At 40.5% G+C, this 23,251-nt stretch overlaps 1 protein-coding gene across 6 annotated transcripts in view; it reads left to right on the top strand.

The window, feature by feature from the left end:
* The window catches only part of GPCPD1 (glycerophosphocholine phosphodiesterase 1), a 237,850-nt gene that overhangs the window by 20,543 nt on the left and 194,056 nt on the right, over positions 1-23,251 (top strand). For 4 of the 6 annotated variants that reach the window (XM_029593475.1, XM_029593474.1, XM_029593478.1 and 1 more), the window contains exons 3-4: positions 1,823-1,913; positions 14,246-14,330. In XM_029593475.1, coding sequence (XP_029449335.1) covers positions 1,823-1,913; positions 14,246-14,330 — 176 coding nt within the window. Of the gene's footprint in view, positions 1-1,822; positions 1,914-14,245; positions 14,331-23,251 lie in introns of those variants that run through there. The other 2 variants (XM_029593480.1, XM_029593479.1) reach the window with 2 other exon arrangements.

The raw sequence follows: 23,251 nt of genomic DNA, 5'->3' as shown, positions 1-23,251 counted from the left end.
AAGTGACAGGTATTTATACATATATATAAACAACTTACGCTGCAATGTTATCCATGGTTTTTTACACTTTACTCCCTTTGGTTTTACTCCCATTTTTTACGCTTTATTCCCGTTTTAATTTTCGAACACCACACTAACACCAAGTAGAGGGTAGGCGATAAACTAACAGGTTAAGGACGCGGCAAAATAGCGGGTTACAAAGGAGATAATCTGAGCGCGCGTCACAGTATCGGAGGGGAATAGCTCATTCCTTCATCATACAGCTAATTCGTTCATTTACATATCATATACATGCTGCGTGCGGAAAGGGTTATGCGTCTGTTTTAAGAAGCGCTAAGGACACGTGAAACTGGAGACTGTATCGCTGGATCGCCTTTCGCGTCCGAATTGTGCGCTCACAGCACGTTACAGACGGGAAATATTCAACCGCACGTTACAGTATCGACCTGAATGTTAGGAATTATTAGGAAAGGAATGGTGAATAAAACGGAGGATGTCATAATGCCTCTGTATCTCTCCATGGTGAGACCGCACCTTGAATACTGTGTACAATTCTGGTTGCCGCTTCTCAAAAAAGATATAGCTGTGATGGAGAAAGGTACAGAGAAGGGCAACCAAAATGATAAAGGGGATGGAACAACTCCCCTATGAGGAAAGGCTGAAGAGGTTAGGGCTATTCAGTTTGGAGAAGCGACGGCTGAGGGGGGATAAGATAGAGATCTTTGAAATCATGAGAGGTCTTGAATGAGTAGATATGAACCGGTTATTTACACTTTCAGATAATAGAAGGACTAGGGGGCACTCCATGATTTTAGCAAGTAGCACATTTAAGACTAATCGGAGAAAGTTCTTTTTTACTCAACGCACAATTAAACTCTGGAATTTGTTGCCAGAGGATGTGGTTAGTGCAGTTAGTATAGCTGTGTTCAAAAAAGGTTTGGATAAGTTCTTGGAGGAGAAGTCCATTAACTGCTATTAATAAAGTTGACTTAGAGGTAGATCTTAAAACAGTACGCGCACGCGTACTTTTGTTGGCGCAAGTGCCGGGGTACATGGGACCGCCCTCCTGGCCCGCTACCGAACTGTCGCCACGCCCCTCCTGCCCCTTTTACGAAGCCCCGGGACTTACGTGCGTCCTGGGGCTTTGTGCGCGCACCAGCGGCCTATGCAAAATAGGCACACCGGCGCACGTAAATCCAGGAGGATTTACGCGCGCAGGGCTTTTAAAATCTAGCCCTTAGGGAATGGCCTCTGCTGTTACTGGCATCAGTAGCATGGGATCTTCTTGGTGTTTGTTTGGGTAATTGCCAGGTTCTTGTGGCCCGGTTCGGCCTCTAGAAACAGGATGCTGGGCTTGATGGCCCTTGGTCTGACCCAGCATGACAATACCCTATTATATGGAGCCAGCTGGAGAAAAAAAGCAAAACCTAGTAATTGTAAAATGATGGAATCTTAATTCCTAAATTTTACGTTCAGTTAAAAAAAAATGTATTTGTATGTGTTTTGTTTTGTTTAAAGAAATGTGGAAAGAAACAAGCATATAAAATTGTAATACTTCTTCTACAGCAGTTCATGCGGAACAAAGGGAATTTGCCATAGAACAAGGATTGAGGTTACATAAGATTTTTCCTGGCAGTGAAACAAATAGTGTTAATGGGAATTAAAAAAAAAAGATTCAGTTGTGCTAATAGACAAAGGAATCCTAGGGTGGCTGTTGTAAACTTAGCTTAAGATTTATTGAATGCTGTACACTTATTCTTAAAGCTGTTAAGTCCAATTTGCAAGTACAAACTGGTAAAGGAAAAGTGTTTTGTCTCTTCAGGTGAGGTTCTTGCAGTATGTGGAAGCTGTGATTCACTGGGAAATTGGAAACCTCAGAATGCAGTGGTCCTTACACCTGATGCAGATGATCAGTAAGCAATAACATTTCTGAATATATTTTAAGAATTTAGTTACCTAGTAATTGTACATTTTATTTTATTTTTATTTTTTTACAGTTAATTAAACAGCACTTGGTCAGTTTGGCAAATGAGCACACTATTATTGACCTAGGGATCCATACTTGCACATATGCTGTTGTAACATATTCATTAATGATCTGGAAAGGGGGAATAGTAGATGAGGTGATCAGATTTGCAGATGACACAAAATTATTCGAAGTTGTTATAACAAATGAATAGTGAGGCACTGCAGAAAGACCTTCCAAAGCTAGGAGACTGGGCATATAAATTGGCACATGAAATTTAATGTAGACGTGCAAAGTGATGTACATAAAAAAAAAAATGCCAGATACCGATACACAATGCTAGATTTCATATTAGAAATTACTGCCAAAGAAAAGAACCTTGGAGTCCTTCTCTGCAGGACATTTGAAATTCTCAGCTTAGTGTGCAGCAACAGTCAAAATAGCAAATATAATGTTCAGAATTATTTGAAAAGGAATAGAGAATAAATAATGTCTCTGATCCATGGTGCAAATAACTACAATACCTAAATTGTAACGCACTTTGATCAGATTTCAAAAAGACAAATTTAAAATCAAAATCCAACCGCACCTCGAGGAATGTAGGTAGTTTTGGTCACCCAATCTCAAAAAAGATATAGTGGAACTAGTAGCACAGAGAAGAGCAAGAAAAATGATAATGGGAATGGAATGGCTCCCTTAAGAAAGGCTAAACAGGTTAGGATTCTTCGGTTTGGGAAAGAGATGAGCAAGAAGATACAGGCTCATAAAATCATGAGTGGGATGAAATAGATATATAGGGGATGGCATTTACCCTTTCAAATAATATTAAAACAAGAGGATACACTATGAACCTAACAACCAGCAGATTTAAAACAAGTCGGACAAAAATATTTTCTACATGGACAAGCAGGACAGTAATCAGCCACACAAGTGGGTGACGTCATCCAACAATGCTGATATGGAAATAGCTCTCTGATAGGCTCAGGTGATCTCTCTGAGCATGAATGTGTTTTTTTTGTTTGTTTGTTTTTTTTCACAGCTGCCACCAACCATCCCACAAGTCATCTTAGTCTTTTTTTCAGCTTAGGCAAATGGATGCAAATTTTTTTTTTTTTTTTTGCTTTTTTTCTCTTTCATTAACCACTTATAGGGATTTTTCTGTTGACTTAATTTTTCTTTCTCCCTCTTTTCTTTTCTTTTTTTTTTTTGTGTACATTTTTTTTGATGAGTTTCTGGAAAAAAAGAGAATGTATTCTTCTGTGTCAAAGCACTTTGGAGCCAAGGTGGGTATGCTGGTGCAGAGGCAATGGTGCATAGAAGAACATTGATGCCATTACTCAGCATACTTGGTTCACTGACACCATTATCAAGTAAGCACATCATGACCTTGGTAGTGCCAAGATGATGGCACCACCGTGATTCAAATGCCAGCTCTGCGCAGCAAAAAAACAAGTTTTATGACTAATTATCTTCCACAGCGTTTATCCTGGTGCTTGAATGGGATAGTTTATCCATTGGAATTCCTCCTTTCAAGCAGGAGCACCATCCTTTTGTACGGAAGATGTAGCTAGACTCTGCCAAAAGATAGTTCATCAATATTTTTTCCCGTCGATAAGCAGGCTGAACTTATTTATTTATTTAATTCATTTAAACTCTTTTCTATGCCGTCGTTAAGCAAGAAGCCGTCACAACAGTTAACAATGAGGCACATAAATTTAATGCTGCTAAATTTGTTTATTATAACAACTAGACAGGTGCCTGTAATATACGGTACATAGTTTCATAATAATTATAGGATGATAAGTGAGATAGATATGTTTAGGTTTATTAGACCAGTTTTAAAATATATATAATCTACATGTTATCTGTTGCTGTTTAAGAGTAAAACATACTCAGATTGAGTAGCCATGTTGTCTGGGATGTCCATCCTAGGGCGGCTCGAGGCAGAACTTCTCTCAAGATATACAGAGCTTTGCTCTGCGCGGTGGTTACCATACAATTGCCTGACCGCCTGAGCTTGTTTTTTCTCGCAGAACTCAGACATGGATCTCCTTCTCTCCTTGCCTTTTCTTCTATTCAGTCTTACTTTTGTGAATCCCCAAAAGCACTTTTAAGTGCTACCCATAGCTCCCAAGACCCCAGGTTCAAGTATTGCCAGTGTGGCAAAGTTATGTCTGTTACTGATGGGCATAACTATTGCTACTGTGCCTGGGGCCAGACCATGAACAAACATCCTGCCGCGACTGTGGCAGGATGTCACCAAGGGCCCAGCATCAATGGGCAGAAAAAATAGACTCCGGGACAATGAGGGAGCTTCTTCGGGCTCGTATGCCCCAATACATCGTTCCACCCGGTCTTTGCCCGGGCCGAAGTTGCAGACACCAACTGCGCCAAAATGGGTGTCTTTGGAGCCAACGTAAAAAAAATCAGAAAGGTGGGGAAGCCCCCCAGAGAGTTTGGAGATAAGTTTTTGGGTAATAAACCCCATAAAACCCTGAAAGCGTCGCCCAAACCAATGCCAAAGAGCTCTGGGAGTCAAGTGGAGTCACAGTTCCAAAAAAAATAGGCGTAGCCGGAATATGACACAGTATAGTGCACAACGTAGGGCGAGACATAGCACCAGTGCATCTTATATAGACGCATGCGTCAAAGGGAAAATCCCCCCCCCACAGTGCAGAAACTGAAGACAACACAATCGACGCAGGAGTGCCACATGTCGATGCATAAAAACATGAGTCGCAGCACATGGTGAGAAAACGCCAGGAGGGAGCCTCACAAGAGCAATGGCGTCTAGAATCTCAAAGTAGTCTTCACACCAAGAGAACCGATGGCTTCTGATGTTGAGATTATGCAGGTCTCTGAGGCTCTTCTGCTTCCTCTCCCAAAGGAAGTGTCTGCACATTGAAGGTTTCCAAACAGAAACTGACATAGCCTCAGCTTCAGGAACTGCTGGTCAAGAGGCGAAAGTCTCACTACGAAGATCGAGGTCAGACAGAAAACAGAGGCCTGGATTCCACAACTCTTCTAGCAGCATTTCCCTCCTCCATAACAAACAGGTCAGGAAGGGATGGATATACATGCCCACCTCCACAAAAAAAAAAAAAAGAAATGTTCTCTTTCCTGCCCAGGGTTACGGGGCTTTGCCTCATAGGCCATGTCCCAGATATCAGACATTCTGCAAACCTTTTTTTGCTTCTTTGTCTCCTCGGTACCACCCTCAACTGCCTTCTAGTCTCTCTGAAGAGGCCTTATGTTCACTCCCTTCTCCTCGACAGGAGCTTGAAAAAGAAAACTACAATTGTTGCAATTCAACTCCAGCAACCTCTGAACCTGACAAGGAGTCCCCAGACTCCCCTCCAACTTCACCGGGTACATCTACTGGAATACCATCGGACCCTCCAGAAGACTAAAAAATTTTTCCGACTAAGAATTATCCGTATTAGACGCCATAATAATTAATTATTGAAAATATAAGACTTATCTCCCAACACAGCTGTGTTTCGAAAAGATGTCCTTTCTTCCTCAGGGGAGTTTGTGTCTGTTCTTTGGTATGTGCTCTCAGGTTCCTCGGACTCTTCTCTATGGCGTGCTGTTTAGTTGTTTCCTGCCTCAAGTTGGCAAGCGCTAGTCAGTAGCGTGCTGGTTTCCTTGAGCTAAACAGCTCTACATGGCGTTCTTGCCTCAAATTGGCAAACGCTGATCCATGGCGATGATGATTTCTTTCTCTCAGGCTAAACAGCTCTGAATGACGGCGTTTTTTCTCGCACTTCCTGATGTGCTTTTTTTAAAAAGGTCAGCAGATCAAAATCCCACCAATGGTAAGAAGGACGTCTTACTTGTTACGTCACTCATAGTAGTATCGATCCAGTCATTCAGAGCTGTTTAGCACATACCAAAGAACAGACACAAACTCCCCTGAGGAAGAAAGGACATCTTTTCGAAACACAGCTGTGTTGGGAGATAAGTCTTATATTTTCAATAATTAATTATTATGGCGTCTAATACGGATATTTCTTAGTCGGAAAAATTTTTTACCCAAACGGGGTTCACAAGAGAATAAATTTATTGAGAATATTTTTTCGACAGAAATCCATTGCAAACAATTGGCGTTTTGACTACAAATATTTCATAAAAAAGTAAAAAGAAAAAAAGCCAATATTGGCATTATTTAGTGGACATTTTAATCATTAATTAATAAATTGTTTCAGATAAAGAAGATATACAAATAAAGGGATCGGGAGGGAGGTAAGTTAATGATTACACTACAGAAATGAAGCAAGGCCGATGAAGGCATGCATTCAAACGTATGAAACTTACCTTCTTCCGTTTTACATTATTCTTCAATTAAAGCAAACAAAAATTAATATAATAAAATTAACACAGGAGGGTGAGATTAATATTGGGGTACATATAATCAAATTATCTAGACACATATATCCACAATTGCTTTTCGAAGAGAATACTGAAGAACAGAGCTTCCTGCAGGGATATATGTACTGGTGGTGACGTCAGATTGAAATCTGACTCCGTCTCCAACTGCTATCAGGAGCACAATATACCCATTGGTCCTGAGTCCATCTGTCTACGCTAAGGAAAACAGAATTATCAGGTAAGTAATTTCTTCATTGAGAAAACTCTTCAAATCAAACTTTTGGGGTTAAGAGTGTAAGGAACACCATGTACACCTCTCATCTACTAATGGGCACCTTTATTAGTTATATTGTAAACCGGCATGATGTACCCACGAATGTCGGTATAAAAAACGTAACAAAAAAATAAATAAATTAAAAATAAATAATGATCTCCATGGCCAATCAGGTGGCCATGTTTTATTTAAACAGAGAAGGTGGGTCCAGTTCCAAGATAACTTTGCAGAGAATGGGTGCTAGACCACTCCATTCAGTTGCAGGCGACCTACCTTCCAGGAATCAAGAACACAGAGGCTGACGGGCTGAACAGAATTTTTCATCTTCATGAGTGTGCTTTGCATCAGGAAGTAGCAACACACTTTTCAGGAAGTGGGGGATACCCTGCATGGACCTCTGCAACAGAGTCCAATACACCTGCCAAGTTTTTGCTCTCTGTTCCCAATCAGATGCAGGATTGCTCAGGATGCATTCCTAATTCCCTGGACAGGAGACCTGTTTTATGCATACCCACTAATAGCTCTAATAGGTCATGTGATCCAAAAATGCATCACAGAAGAATCTGATCTCATCCTCATTGCACCAACGTGGCCCAGACAACAGTGGTGCACCTATCTCATACAACTCTTGACTCGACCATCACTCTCCTTGGGATGCAGAGCGGACCTGCTGTCACAGGATGAGGGCACACATTCATCCTCTACAATCCTCTCTACATCTGATGGCTTGGAGGTTGAAAGGGAGGTGTTGAGTCATCTCCCTCTCCCTACTGAGATTCAGGATATTATACTATCCACCAGGAAACTATCCACAAGAGAGAATTATTCTGGCACGAGGCATTGGTACCGTCACTGGTGTACAACAGTGGCATTAGACCCATTTGGATGTTCCCCAGAACAATTGCTGCAATATCTAAATCTGTTATACTCCTCTGGCCTAGCAGTATCATCCATCAGAGTGCACCTCAGTGCCATAGCAGCATATCATCTTTCCATGCAGGGAAACTCAATCTCGACACACCCATTGGTGTCTTACTTCTTGAAGGGTGCTCTTAAGACTCTGTCTCCTGGTTTCAAAACTAGCGGTTCCTTGGGATATCAACCTGGTGTTGGAAAACTTATGCTTATACCCTTTGAGCTGATGCAAACTGCCTCCATGAAATTTCTGACATGGAAGGTATTGTTCCTGTGGCGATAACTTCAGCAAGACAGCTTAGTGAATTTCAGGCATTAGACTACTATTTCTCCTACTTGCAATTCTACCAGTCACCTTGCAGACACATCCATCCTTTCTTCCAAAAGCGGTCTCAGCTTTTCAACTGAATCAGACAATCACTTTATCAGCCTATTTTTCCAAAACCGCAATCAAGGATACTACACATTCTGGATTGTAAAAGAACCCTGGCTTTCTACAGAGGACTCAGTCTGTTAAGCGACAATCCCAACTTTTTCTCCTTCAACCCGAATGCACCAGGATTGGTAGTTTCCAAAAGAACATTAGCTAACTGGTTATCCCAATGTATTCATTTTTGCTATTCGACTCAGCCAATTGCCTTGCAGCTAAAGTTAAGGCACATTAGCTCAGAGCTACGGCAGCTTCTGTAGCTCCTTTGCAACATGCCAGTTCTGGACATATGTAGAGTGGCTACTTGGTCCTCTTTTCATACCTTCACATCCCACTACTGCCTCCAACAACAAAATCAGATGCAGCAATGGGCGTGGCAATACTGCACCACGCTACGGGCACATAGAGCTGTCCACTTACAGGACGGGTTTCTCAAACTGGACCTCTTAAGAGTATGACAGCAAGGAAGAATGTCACATTTAGGCATATATAGTTAACAGTGTACTCAATCTACCCTTAGCTGGGGACTTCCAGACAGCAAGGCTAATTCAGCCTGCTATCTACAGAAAACACTGTTTACGTTAAACAAGTTTGCTTTTAGAATTGCCTCCGCTTCCTGACCTCTTCACCCTGTGGAGGGTGCGGGAAACGAAGTTGGGGATTCTGAGCAGATAGAGGTGGAAGGGAGAGGGAATGTGAGGGAATGAATGTGGAATGAATGTCTCCTCTTTAATTTGATTCCACAGTCCGAGACAATCCTTTGTTCTGCCATATCAAGCTGTTCAAGAAATCCTGCCAATTGAATTGCAAGTTAAATCACAAGCTTTGCCTTCCTCTAAAGAAAGAACAACCTCCTGAAGAACCATCTGTAGTATTGTCAGACTCAGAGGAACAGTCTCCGTCATCATGATTTTATTTAAAGACTTATCTACTACCTCTCCTATGAGGCTACAAGACATTGTACAGAAAAAAAAATATGTAATCCCCTCTAGGGTTTAATAGAAAGGAGCTATTAAAATATTCTACTTTCCAGTAATGGGAGGTGTCGGTAGGTGAGTGTTCAATCAGAGATTGATGGTGTTTTTCTCCAAAAGGGGACAGATTTTTGATAGTATAAAACAGTGGCTCTCAACCTCTTTTCTATTGGGACACACCTGGCAGATAATGCTTACAGGTGTGGCACACTGAACACTTGACCATCATGGACAGGAACATGCCGCCCCCCTCCCCCTCCGGTTCCCAAACGCATGCAGAGATTTCCCCATACAACTTGCCTTCTAAAAAAAAATTCTGATTCTGGTGCTATGTCAGTAACAGAAACACAAACGCCTTACTACCAGGTGTATTGTAAATATACAAAATAAAAAAAACACTCTGCACATGTATAGCAAACCTGCCATACCATAGCAATACTAACTCCAAGAATTCAGACAGCAATAGTGCACCACTACTAGTTCATGTCCTATTGAGAATGAGGGAAAAGCAACAAAAGACTGATACAAATCCCTAAATACTAGTAAAATACCTCACTCTCACACCCATACGGATCTGACCTTCACCAAATACAGAATAAAAGACCACAAATTACAAATGTGGAGACCAAAACTGGAATGGAAACCTCAAAAAAGCCACTCTGCATGCAGTGCAAAACTGGAGAGCTAGAAACAAATACATTTCCTCCTACACTAAGCAAAATACAAAGAGAAGAAATGAACATTCCCAAAACTGACACATGTCTCTTGCTCCCTATCACTTCCCCTCCATGCCTCCATTATCCTTCACTTCTCCCAATTACTCTTTCAATCATCTGCTCACACTCGCATCCTTGCCCAGCATACCCATATCCTCTTCCCTGTGCTCTTCCTCTCCCCTGCTTGACTCTTCCTACCTCCTTCATCCCATCCCCCTCCCTGCTTAGCTATGCTGACCCTTGTTTCCCATTTCTTCCTGCTCAGCAGCCCCCACATTCCCTCTCCCTTCCACCTCTATCTGCTCAGAATCCCCAACTTCCTTTCCCGCACCCTCCACAGGGTGAAGAGATCAGCGGCAGCATCACTGCCAGACTCAGAAGGGGAAGATAAAGTTTGTGTCCCATCAAGAATTGGTAATGTCTCGCTCTGATCTGGATGAAAGCGGTAACGGCCTCCCACTGAGACAGAAAGGAGAAGGAAGTGAGAATAGCCTCCTGTTAGGCCCAATATAAGAGAAGTCAACCAACTCCCACTCGGGCTGATAAGGAGACAGCAGCCTGTGACACACCTCCCAGGACCTCTCGACACACCTGTTGAGAACCACTGTTTATAAAAGATGCTTCCTACGAGGCACAAGGTTCATCCTGAGAGAAGTTAATCAGGAGTCTGGAATTAGGGGATGTCTGAATTTGGCTCAAGGAGTAAAGATTGATGTATGGAAGTGGATTTGATGGAGGAGGAAAGGGAGCTTCCCTCAGTACAGACTGGAGAGCCAACAAAGAAAACATCTTGGGGAAGCTCACAGCCTCAGTGGGGACTTCAGTTTGGACTGTACTCAAGGGACCCAAGATTTATTTATTTATTTATTTATTTATTTAGGGATTTTATATACCGATTTTCTTGATACAGATCAAATCAACTCGGTTTACATAGAACGATAGTACATTAACAGTAACTAGTCAAACCTCAAAAGAGGAGACAGATTGTGAGCAGAAAGTAAAAAGTTACATTATAACAAGGGTGAGTAACTAGGAATTGGAAATGAAGAGACAGATAATCAAAGTAGAGAGATATAACAGAGAGAAGGGGCTTGAGGCCAACCTCAGGAGAATAACTCTAGCATTATAACATGATTATATGACATTCTGCTAGTTATTAAAGTACAGCTGATTGAAAAATATCTTAGTAGGATATAGTCTAGGAGACAGGAAAGGCTCTACCGAAAAGCCAAGTCTTCAGTTTCTTTTTAAAATTTATGAGGCAGGTTTCCTGTCGGAGGTCTGGGGGTAGTGTATTCCAAATGGTGGGGCCTGCTGTTGAAAAGGCCCGGTCCCTGATAGATAATCTTTGTACCAATTTGATTGGGGGAACATGAAGGGATCCCTTATAGGCATCTCTCAAAGGTCTAGCTGAAGAGTGTAATTTGAGAGGGTGTAGTAGGTCTAGTGGAGTCTGGTGGTGGATGTTTTTATGAATAATGGTGAGGAATTTGTGAACAATTCTAAAATTAACTGGAAGCCAATGTAGGTCTTTTAAAATGGGCGTGATGTGATCTCTGCGCTTAGTGTTGGTCAAAATCCTTGCAGCTGCGTTTTGGAGTAGTTGCAGAGGTTTTAATGTAACAGCTGGTAGACCTTGTAGGATCGAGTTACAATAATCGACCTTAGAGAACAGGATTGCTTGGAGTACAGTCCTGAAGTCATGGTGATATAGGAGAGGCTTGAGTTTTTTAAGCACCTGTAACTTGTAGAAGCATTCTTTTATAGTATAATTTATAAATTTCTTTAAGCTCAAATGGTTGTCAATAATAACTCCAAGATCTCTAGCATGAGTGATGTGGGAGGTAGTGTGCAATTGTTGTAAGTGTAGACTATTTTCAGGGGTGATAAGCAGGATTTCAGTCTTAGCAGTATTTAACACCAGGTTGAGGCTAGTAAGGAGATGGTTAATAGTTTGAAGGTGAGATTCCCATAATTTGATTGCTGAGTCCAAAGAGCCTGTTATAGGAATCAAAACTTGGACATCGTCTGCGTATACGTAGAATTTCAAATTTAGCGACGAGAGGAAATGGCAAAGAGGGAGGAGATAAATATTAAATAGAGTGGGAGATAGAGAGGAGCCCTGGGGGACTCCATGTGGGGAATTAGTATAAGGAGATTCCATATTATTGATTTTAACCTTATAACCTCGATTACTGAGGAATGAGTCGAACCATCTGAAGACAGATCCTGAGATTCCTATGTCGGATAGCCGGTTTAATAATATAGCATGGTTGACTGTATCGAAAGCTGCGGAGATATCAAGGAGTGCAAGCAGGAAGGAGCATCCTTTGTCAAATCCCAGGTATACTTGATATGACAAGTCAGTACAGAAAGCTGAACATTAAAACTGTGCTGAAATTCAGTGCATAGTTTCCTAATGCACAAGCTATCTTTTAAATTCCTGATGCTAAACTAATGCATCAGAAGTTAAAATGTGCGGCTACCCAGTTAAAACGTGTTCAGCACAGGCTGAAAGGACATTTTAACAGGGGGGGTGGGGGTGTTTGGAAATGGGCTGGAGCTGTTTTAGTTAAGATGCTGGGCTGCCTTTGTATTTTTATGTGACTGTTGTGGTGTGAGGCCTTCATTGTGTTGAGGTGACGCGGCTTACCATATTCTAGAGAATGCTAAACCTACATCTGCTCTTTCACTGGTATCAAGATTTATGAAAAGGATATTTACTTGTTAAACCTCCGGTATAAAGACTTCCAATTTCATGTGACTTGAATGTGATCCTTTCTCAATTGCGAAGACCACCTTTTGAACCTTCAGAGATTGCTTCTTTAATATTTTTGACACAGAAATTAGTTTTTCTTGATGCTGTTATCTCAACTAGAAGAGTCGGTGAACTCAAAGGTCTCATATACTGTCCACCACACATGCAGTTCTCCCACAGCAGGGTGATCCTTCTCACTCACTTGAGTTTTCTCCCAAAGGTTGTTTCCATTTTCTGCATCAATCAATCCATCGTTTTACCCACATTCTTTCCAAAGCCACATGTGCATAAAGAAGTAAAATTCCTTCATACTTTGGACTGTAAAAGAGCCTTGGCCCACTATAAGAAAAGGACTCGACCACTCTGCCAAGCGTAGCAGTTATTTGTGTCATATGACCCTTCATAGCAGTCACCCAAAGTTCATTGGCTATCTACATAGCAGACTGTATTTAACACTTCTTCAGCTTGGCAGGTTTACAGATTGAAGACTATTAAAGGTGATTAAGATGAACATAAGGCTTCATAGCCTTTACTTAGAGAGGTGCCTCTTGAAGATGTCTGAAAAATTGCGACCTGGTTATTAGTTTGCACTTTTACACCCCATTATTGTCTGGTCAATCTATCAATGAGCGACCGTAAATTTGGACAGGCAGTTTTGTGTAACCTGTTCTCACAGTAGTCTACTGTCCACAGTGGGCTCTGGGTTGCTTAATCTCTAAACGCTTCACTGCAACTCTGTTTGGGACTCCCCTCATTTAATATCTAACTCAGCCTGCTTATTGACACACAAAAAAAGGTTTGCTTACTGTAAATGTTTTCTGTAGATAGGATGAATTAGTTATGGAATGGCCACCCACCTCCTTGGAGAGTTAACTACATAGCTAGTACTAGCTCTGATACTGACCTGAGAAGGCTCATGAGGCAGTGCCTGTGCGGGAACTCCTGCACATGCTCATTAGAGCTCAAAGCTTTACTAGTTAAGAGAGATGAGTCTATTGGGTGTCGCCGGATGACATCACCCAGATGTAATGGCTAATTCATCTATCTACGGAAAACACTGTTTTCAGTAAGCAAACTTGCTTTATATTCTGTTTTGATAAATGCATCTTGTTTTTCCCTTTTTTAATATAATTTACTCTGAGAAGAAGGCAAGATTCATGTTATCTTTGAGTACTTTTGTGTGATGCTTTTCTGAAATCAAATGCCCTGCATGGTGGCATATGCTTTTTTTTTTTTTTTTTTTTTAATTCTAGATGGATATAGCATACCCAGGAATGTTAAATATTTAAAAATTTTGTGTACTCTTCCACATTGTCAGTACATTATTTACTAATGATTGTTTAGTTTATCTTGTCTCAATATCTAATGCCATAGTACCACTGCATTTAGTTTATTTGCAGGTGATGTTGCTTCTAAGGAGATTGTCCTAATTTTTTTAATTTGCATGTTCGCAGTCATTTGACTTAGTTGATATGTCTGGCTTTTCGTTATGGGTCTGGTGAACTTTTATACTTTTTAGTGGCATACACGTTTTTCTTGGCAAAGTAGATATTAAAAATATAAAATTTACTACAATCTTATAGGATGTCTTCCTTGACTGCTCTGGCCTCCTGAATCATTTCAGAGAGTAGCTAATAAGTAAGGAAGTCTAAATGCTGATTGCATTTAATATCTTTAGCTTCTCCCGATTGTTTTTCTTATTCAAAATACTGTTAGTTTTTCTATTTCAAAAGTATACTTTAGTAAAAAAAACAACAAAAAACCTCTTACTTAATATTTGTTTCTCAAATGTATTTTTTGTTCCATTTAAACATAAGCTTTTTTTGTTTTGTTTTTAACAGTACGCTGTGGAAAGCAACAGTTATGTTTTTGAAGGGACATCTAGTTCAATATCGTTATTTTAAAGGCTTATTCTTAGAAGCTAAGGTATGTCTTATGTTTTGATTTAAATTTAAACCAGGTATATTTCATTGTTGAATATTTTTATTTTGAAAACTAAAACATTATAGTGGTTATCCCAGACATCATACATGCCTTTGAATGTGGTAAGCACAATATTTTAAAAAGGTTATCTAAAAATTTTAAAGAAATATTTTTGCAAAACATTCAGATATGGAACCTGCTCTCTTTGTATGAAATCAGCATTTCCCCCCTCCCAAAAAAAAAATAAAAATATATATATATAGTGTTCCTATCATGTATCCTACTAAATAATTTGGTGCAATCCAGTGAGGATATCAATCACAAAGTGCTCTTTATTGGCAGGCAGTGTAGTGCACAGGGGCTGATACAATATTGGACTAATGGATATATATATCCATTTTCCTCTAGACTCAAGTTTGGGAGAAGCCACCAAACATACTTAGTCCAATAATGTATCAGCCCCTGTGCACTACACTGCCTGCCAATAAAGAGAACTTCGTGATTGATATCCTCACTGGATTGCACCAAATTATTTAGTAGGATACATGATAGGAACACCCTCCTGTGAAGTCCATCCAAGTGTAATCCAGGGCAATTTTAATTTACAATGTTCACTGTAATCTAAACTTGTTTTTCAACACTGCTGTTTCTGTTTTGCAGAAACATTAAGTTAATACATAATATGAAGTATGATTATTTAAAATGGTCCTTTAGAAACTTAATTGTCCATGATTGGAGTTTGCAGTGTCTTGAGAATGTTAATTGCTCAAGATCAACATAACAAATCAACTAACTTCAAGGAAGACTAGATTTGATCATAAACTTATTTGATTTTAGATTAGTCAGATGATATAAGATTTTGATCAAATATGTTCACCTTTTTAAAAAGACATGATAAATAATCTAGTGATGTTAAAGGGTTCATTTCATAGATATTTTTTAAAATAGTTTGCTGAAATGACAAAGCAAAATTTTTATAATTGGTTACTACTTAGCGTCGAAGATATTTCTTATCTGAAACCTTGTTATGAGTTTTTTATTTTTTAAATGTTAGCTGAGTTCAACCTATTGTCTAATTTTCAAGCAAACTGAAAAAGTGAGAATTATTCTTGATTATCCATCTATCTAGAGTAAGAAGGAAATAAAACATGATTTTTATTTTTCTGAAACATGGGAAAAAAAATCAAATACTGATTTTGTTGATCCTGATATATGCTATGGAGATACTTTTCAAAAGGTTTTACTTGATACTTTTTTTGTGTGTAACTCCTTTGAAAATTCACTCCTTAGAGCTGAATTGTTAATTTAATATGTATAAATAAGCTTTTGAAAATTGCTATGAAATATGCTACTTTTATGCGCGCAGCTCCTTTGAAAATTACCCTCTTAGTGAGGAAGGCAAAATATGTGAAAGTTAAAAATTAATAAAGTCTCATTAGGTTTATAAGAATAAAATAGTTACTGACTGCTCAGAAGGAAACTTGTTGGCATTTATCACACAGACACATGACTGCAGAGTACTGTGTCTGGATTGCACAGCAGAAACAGTTGTTTATATATTTTTAATGTTTTCTTTTGGATTGAATATAAGGTAGATAGCATTTACCACCAAGACCTTGCCTACATTACATGTCCTCACTGTGGCCTGGGGCATCTAACTCAACCACAGTCATAAGCTATTTTATGTAGAACTACTTGATTGAGTTTCTTTATGCAATCATTTTTTCCCACAAACTAATATTCTAAGCTAATACAAAAAAAAAATGGTGCAAAACAATGATGGGGGGAAAAGACATTTAAAGCTTTCACCTTCCACCCATCTGTTAAAAAAACATTTTTTCCCCTGAAGCATTGTAATGATTGCTCAAGTTCACAGCATGCGTTGGTGAATGTATTTCTCTAAGCGATCTGTATTCGCCGAGGGTAGGAAACAGTTTATATCGTGTGGTACAGGGACTGCCAGGGTAAGTACTTGTTTTTTACTGAATAGAAAAATACACGCTTATTTTTATAAAATCCTGCATCAGTGACTTGACTGCATCTTGTAGTAGTTCACAGATGTGCTTATATGGCATTCTGTTCCCTATTTTTTTTTTTTTTAATAAATTGTTTTAATTCATTTTCTTCAGACCAATTGTGCTTCATGATCTGTTCAGCAACAAAAATGGATGTATATTCTTATGGTAGTAGGAGTAGTGCATAAATGAGAATGTGAAATAAAAAGCTGACTAGCTGTTAACTATAGTTGAAAATACACTGCTACACAATCGGCCAAAAGAGTGTATGGCCCAGCTTTCCATAAAAATATCCCCCTCTATCTACATTTACTTTCTGGATGTCTGCTTTCTCTTTACTTTTTATGGGAGTAATTTTTTTTTTTAACTGCTTGCCTTGCTGCAAAGTCAAATAACTTCAGACTTCACACCACTTGTCCAAGTGAATTTATGTGCACAAGTTTGTTTTGAAAATTACCCCAGGAAAACAATTTGCACACATTTACATCTGCTCATTTGTGTGAATAGTTTTGCAGGGAAAAAAAATGCACACATTTTGTAAAATTCCAAAGTGTGTGCATGAGTGTAAACCCTCTCAATCTTGCCCTCAGGAGTGCTTATGCTCACTGTTGGAAAACTTGGTCCTATGTATGAGCTTACTTGCAGGCAGTTTTTTAAAATACCATTTCCATTGGTATTCCACTGTTTTAACTGCAGAAATGGCTTTTATAAGGTTCGTTCCCTTGTAAATTGCCCACGTTGGGGGGGGGGGGGGGTCTTCATACATTGCTACCACATAGCATACAGTGTGTTAGGAGTGTCTTTGTATGATCATTGGTCACCCTAAATTCATTCTTGTTGAATGCTTATTTTTTATTAATTTTATTTAAATTCAAATAAAATGCCCAATATGTATCATGGCTTGATGCAACTTTTGGAAAAATGATTCATGATTCATACAAAGTCCATGCTTTATTCCAATGCGGATCTTTGATTTGACAGAATCTGCCTCAGGGGTTTTCCTCCATTATGGGTCTCTAGTAGTGATCTTGCTTAAAAAGTGAAGAGACTGAATAGTATGCAGTGTGGAATGCAGGATTCTGAATTTTTTTGATTGGTCCAGCCATCCAATGCTTATCCAATCAGCAACTGCAGTGAGCTTTTGCCCATTAAGTTTCGGTCGCAAGAATGTGGCTGTCACTTTTTGTGTGCAGAATTACTATTGGAAATCAATAATGGTGGAAAGTAATCTCTGAGGCAGATTTTTTTTTTTTTTTTTTTTTAAATGTGGGTCCACATTGGGAAAACATGAAAGTCCCCAAAAATTATAATTTTTGAACTGTAAGGGTCATTTTAACACAGATGGATAATTTCTTTAGGTGTTAGTTGATATATGTCTTTCCTGAAAGATCCATTAATTCACATTACAGATATGAACAGTTGTGGAAATATGGAATTTATAGTACCATATATAATTTGTTTTATAGGATCTGTATAGACCCACAAGAACAGTTTAAGGCTTAGGTGTAAATAAGTGGAGTGACACCATCTCAATTTTCTGCCACTCTACAGCGTACACTTCAGAACTCTTCAAGGCAGCATAGGGGGTTTTTGTTGCTGAATAAATCTCTTAATTTTTGTTGAGCGGTAAATGTTTTCCTCTCAGCTGAGCATTTTGGTTTTGTAGTCCTCTCATTCATGCAGTGAAAAGATGGCAGAACAAAGGAAAAAGGAACTGGCATAGATTACTTAAGGAAGGTTTTTATATACTGAGAGAGTATTTTTTGTATATTTGTAAACCTGGATTAACTTTAGTATGAATAGAGCTTTAAGAATCTTTCAGTCATTCCCATTAAATTTTCTGCAGTTTTGATTACATACATTGCATTTGGAAACTTGCAATGTAATGTAAACAAAATATGTAATCATGGAGTGTGAAAACATTTTTGATTTAGTTTATAAAAAATCATTTAAAAAAGAAAATATATAGCTTTGTCATACCATCATTAAAGATTACCTATTTTAAATGTCATGCTTTTAGGTAATATATATGGAAAATGATCAAATTTGTTGTGCACTCTAATGGATTTTGCTGCATTTGCCGAAAAATCTACATAATTGAATGCAGTGAGTCTTCTTATGACATGGAACAGAAACACTTTTTCCATGTCTTCTGTGTATAGCCTAAAGCTTGTGGGCTAGCAATGATAAAGTAATAGCAATGCAAAGCTAAAATTTTTCTTGAAGTCTGTGGGCCCGATACATTAAAAAGTAACCAAATTAAAACCAGTTTATGTTTAAATATTTTTCTTTATAATTGTTATAAGCTGAGTTATAAATGAGTTGGGTTTCTTTAAGAAAGTAATGTATGTGTCAGAAATGACATGGCAGGCTGATAAAATAGTCTCGTCTCTTTGTGAATTTCCTTTCAGAGCTTTCATATTTTGACTTTGGGTAAAACCTAATGAAAGCCTATCTCTTTGCATTCAAATACTAGAATGTTCATTTTATCTGATAGAGGAGTGAGTGAGTAGTTGACATTCTGAATGCAGACTTATTTATTCTGCATCAGCCTTATAATTGTGGGGCAGCCCAATGAGGCGACCTGGATTTTTTTTTGCCCAGACTTCCTTTCCCATTGCTTATTCCAGCAGGGGCTGTTCAGTACTGTGGCATCAGTAGTTGCAGTCCCTACGGAAAGGGAATCCAAGCTATTTCTTAGCATCCGGACAGATGAATCCAGCACCAGTGTGTTATGCACCCCCACCAGCAGATGGAGTCCTAGCAAGCAACGTTACAGTATACATACCCCTGTAGTAACATCAGCCTGCCAGTATTCTCAGACTCCAGCAGGTGGTGGACATGCACCTCCCTACTGGGAATTGCTTCAAGTTTTAGAAGGAGAAAGAAAACAAATTTTTAATTTGCCCCACTCTCCTACAGTGATACCAAATGGTCCCTCTTCCAGTTGAGAATTCCTGAGGTGATTTCTGTGGTCCTTCAAATGAGTGCCTTGGTCCGGTAGTGGGTTTTTCAGCTGGCATGGACGTAGCTGTTGAAACAGCTGAAAGGCAGCGGGTGCAGGAAGCAGAGTGCAGTGGTGATGGCACTTGCCCTCTCCCCCCGCAGCCAGAGACACTCTGTACTCAGCCGGGACGGGCTGAGCTCAGGTAAAGCTTAAAATAAAATTTTAAAAAAACTGAGGAGGGTTTTTTGTAGGGCTTCCTTTAGGCTCCGTGATGTGCGTGCCAATCTGATGTTAGTTCCCGCCCCCGAGGGAGTTTCAGGGCCAAGGGTAGCATGGCAGATTGAGCCGCCTTTTTGGGCTAGGCTCCACTTCTAGACTTTTCTCTGTGTGCCGAGTGATAGGCCACAGCGGTGTTTTTGCACGCATTAGGCTGCCCTCTTCAGGACCATTGGTTCATGCGCATGCATCTGGCTGTGCGTCCAGATTGTGCGTCCAGTTTTTGGACGCCTGCTTGGGAGTCCATTTGGTAGCCGTATCTGATTTTAGGCGTTCGCTTGCCTGTATGCACAATCTGGGCTGCATTCAGGGCGCTCCAGGTTTTGGGCGCTAATCAAGCGCAGGGTTGTGCACCTAAGTTGTTTTTTTTTTTTTTTATACGTGAATTCAGTTGGGCGCACACCTTTTGCTGCCTGTCATATTTGGGCATCTCAGCCTGGCCTTCCCTCTGACTTGTGCCAGTGCTACTTGTAGGCTCAGGGAAAATTGCCTTTGTCTGATTTTACTAAGGCAGGTTCTTCCCAGCCTGATTAGGGCCTGGGTAAAGATGTGTCAGAAGGGATACCTGACATTGGAACTCCTTAACCAGTTCAACAGTGGGGGAATGTAGCTCAGTGGGCACAGGACAGGTGTCTCCTGGTTTTGTCTTGGATCCTTCTGCTTTTTCTTGGGTGGAATTATTTCAAGGATTGCAATCCTTTCTTCAGTTGCAGTTCTTGTTCTTGGCCAATCTTGCCAGGTCGAAGTTGCAGGTGGTGACCTCCCATACACCTGATTCTGCAGTTAAGGGCCGAAGTACGCCTAGATCGGCATCTGGCTTCCCAATAGGGATCTGGATGGCACAGATGATGAAGCCGATCCTTACTCTCTGGAGGACAGGGAAATTCCTCCAGGACTGGAACCGTATAGGACTATGTTGCGTTTCTTTCATAGAGATGAGTTACTGGCCCTGATTTCCCAGACCTTGAAGATGCTAGAAGTACCTGGGGCCGATTCCATGTCTGAGCCAAAGAAAATCCTGTTTTGGTTTAGAACATAAGAACATAAGAAATTGCCATGCTGGGTCAGACCAAGGGTCCATCAAGCCCAGCATCCTGTTTCCAACAGAGGCCAAAACCAGGCCACAAGAACCTGGCAATTACCCAGCAATTACCCAGCCTCTTGTTTTTTCCGTGTTATGGAGGCCACTTAAGAATTGCTTGATCTTGACTGGGGTGCCCTGGAGGCTAATTTCAAAGGGGGTTAAGTTTTGGAAGTCCTGTACCCCCCCCCCCCCCCCCCCCCCCCGGTTCCAGTGGCGAGACCATTTGCATTTTCCAAAAGTGGATGCACTTGTGTGTGCAGTCTCCAAGCAGACGACTTTCTCTATGGAGGGAGGTGCAGCCTTGAAGGATGTGCATGATCGAAGGATTGCGACCATCCTTAATTAAGCATTTGAAGCAGTGGCAATGATCTTGCAGATAGCTTGTTGTTCCCTGATGGCTCGCTCCTGTTTACTTCTCTCTCAGGAGGTTGATGAATCTGGGGTGAATTCCAGGGCAGTTATGGAGCCTGCAGCCACCTTTTTGGCAGATGCTGGCTGCGATTTGTTCCGCACCTCAGCCAGAAGGGTGGCTTCAGTAATAGTGGCCAGGCATCAGTTATAGCTGAGAAATTGGTCGGCCGATGTGATCTCCAAGGCTAACCTTTATGAAGTAGCCCTTTAAAGGCTTGCTCTTGTTTGGGAGTGAGTTGGAGAAAATGGCCAATAAGTGGAGTGAGTTCTTGGTTGCCGGAAGATTCGAAGCAGACACCGCACTCCTTTAGCAAGAGAGGTCGTGCTAAGAGATCCAAGCGTTTTCACCCCTACAGAGGAGTGGTCTTTCAGAGGACTCAACCTTGTGGTAGGTCTTAGCCCTTATGTCCCAGACAGCCCAGATGGGGGTGCAGGCTTGAGTAGCAGAAACCCCTGAGCCTCCCAATGAAGGTGTGCTGACCCACCCCCGGGAACAGGAGATGGGGGTCACCTCTCTCTTTTATCAGAGGTGGGTCGAAATCACATCAGACCAGTGGGGTCTTGGAAGTGATACGAGTTGGATTTGCGCTGGAGTTCCGCAGTGTTCCTTGGGACATGCTCGTGGTGTCTCCTTGGCTCATCCTGATGTAGCCTGTTTTCTGAAAGGAGTGAAACATCTTTGTTCTCTTTTGTGGTTTCCGTTGTCCCTATGGAGTCTTAATTTATTTTGGGATTTTTGGTAGGCCCTATGTTTAGAACTTGAAAACAGTGTTCCTTGTGGTAATTTTGTTCTGTATAGGGTTTCTGAACTGCAGCTCTTGTCTTGCCGGGAGCCATTTCTCCAAGTGATTCCAGGGGCAGTACAGCTGTGTACTGTTCTTTTTTACTGAAGGTGGTCACTATCAGTCCATTTCCCTGCTGTCTCTGGACAGAGAGAGATGTAGAGGAGTATCGTCTGTTGCGACCCTTGGATGTCAGGAGACATATGAGGTATTTGGAGGTTATTGAGCCTTTGCGTAAGTCAGATCGCCTGTTTGTCCTTCACGGCAAAACTAGACAGAGCCAGCCTCATGGGCCACAGTAGCTCGTTGGATTAAAGAGGTAGTCACGGTTGCATATGTGGATACAGCTTGGTCAGGTTAGGGCTAATTCCATTAGGGTTCAGGTAGTGTCATGGGCAGAAGTTACATTGCTGTCTCCAGTCATCATTTGCCGAGCTGTGATGTGGTGGTCCTTGTACATCTTTTCCAGGTGTTGTCGTCTGGATGTTCAGGCCCGGGAGGATGCAGTTTTGAATGGACTGTGGGCAGTCTCCTACCCTATTCGGGAGTAGCTTGGGTACATCCCACTTGTCTGGATTCATCTGACTGGACGCTAAGAAATGAGAAATTACTACTTACCTGATAATTTCTTTTTCTTTAGCACAGTCAGATGAATCCAGCTTCCCTGCCTTGGCTGCCGAATGATTGCTTAATGATCCTCCTGTTTGCCTACATGTTGCAGGGATTACTGCTAAGTGTTGCTCCAGTCCCTAGGCTAGTGTTACATTCTTGTCTGAGTATTACAATGGTTATCTGTTTTTAATGAACTTTTTTGCTAGTCTGTCCACAGTTGCTTTTGAAGAAAATACTGGTAGGCTGATGTCACTGCAGAGATATATATACTGTGATGTCAGTTTGCTCCGTCACCATCTGCTGGTAAAGGTGCATAACCCACTTGTTCTGGATTCATCTGACTGTCCTAAAGAAACGGAAATTATCAGGTAAGTAGTAATTTCTCACTATGGTACAGTCTTCTGTGACTGAAAAAACCGCAATCATTTTCTTATTTTAGATGCATGAAGAAAAGATGGTTTCTTAAGCAACTGTATTGCCTTACAGGACCCTGTCTACTGCACATTTCACAGTGATCCTTGATAGGCTGAAATAAAGGGTCAGTCAGAACTGACTCTGAAAATATATAGGGAAAATAACTTTTTGAGATGTACTAATTATTCTGAATAACATAGCATTGTACAAGTAAAGTAAGACCACAAGGGAGTGTTTGAGTCAGTTATGTTCAAATGCTATGTTAGAGTACATCTTTAATGTGTCCTTAATTATAAACTAACATTTTTATTGAATTGGTATTGGGAAGTACCCTTGTTACCCAAATCACCTTCTTTTTGTTGTGCCAAAAGGCATATAAACTA

The sequence above is a fragment of the Rhinatrema bivittatum genome, chromosome 3 (genome assembly GCF_901001135.1).
Source record: "Rhinatrema bivittatum chromosome 3, aRhiBiv1.1, whole genome shotgun sequence".
In the NCBI taxonomy this organism is placed as follows: Eukaryota; Metazoa; Chordata; class Amphibia; order Gymnophiona; family Rhinatrematidae; genus Rhinatrema; species Rhinatrema bivittatum.
This window is presented reverse-complemented; position numbering and strand designations above follow the sequence as displayed.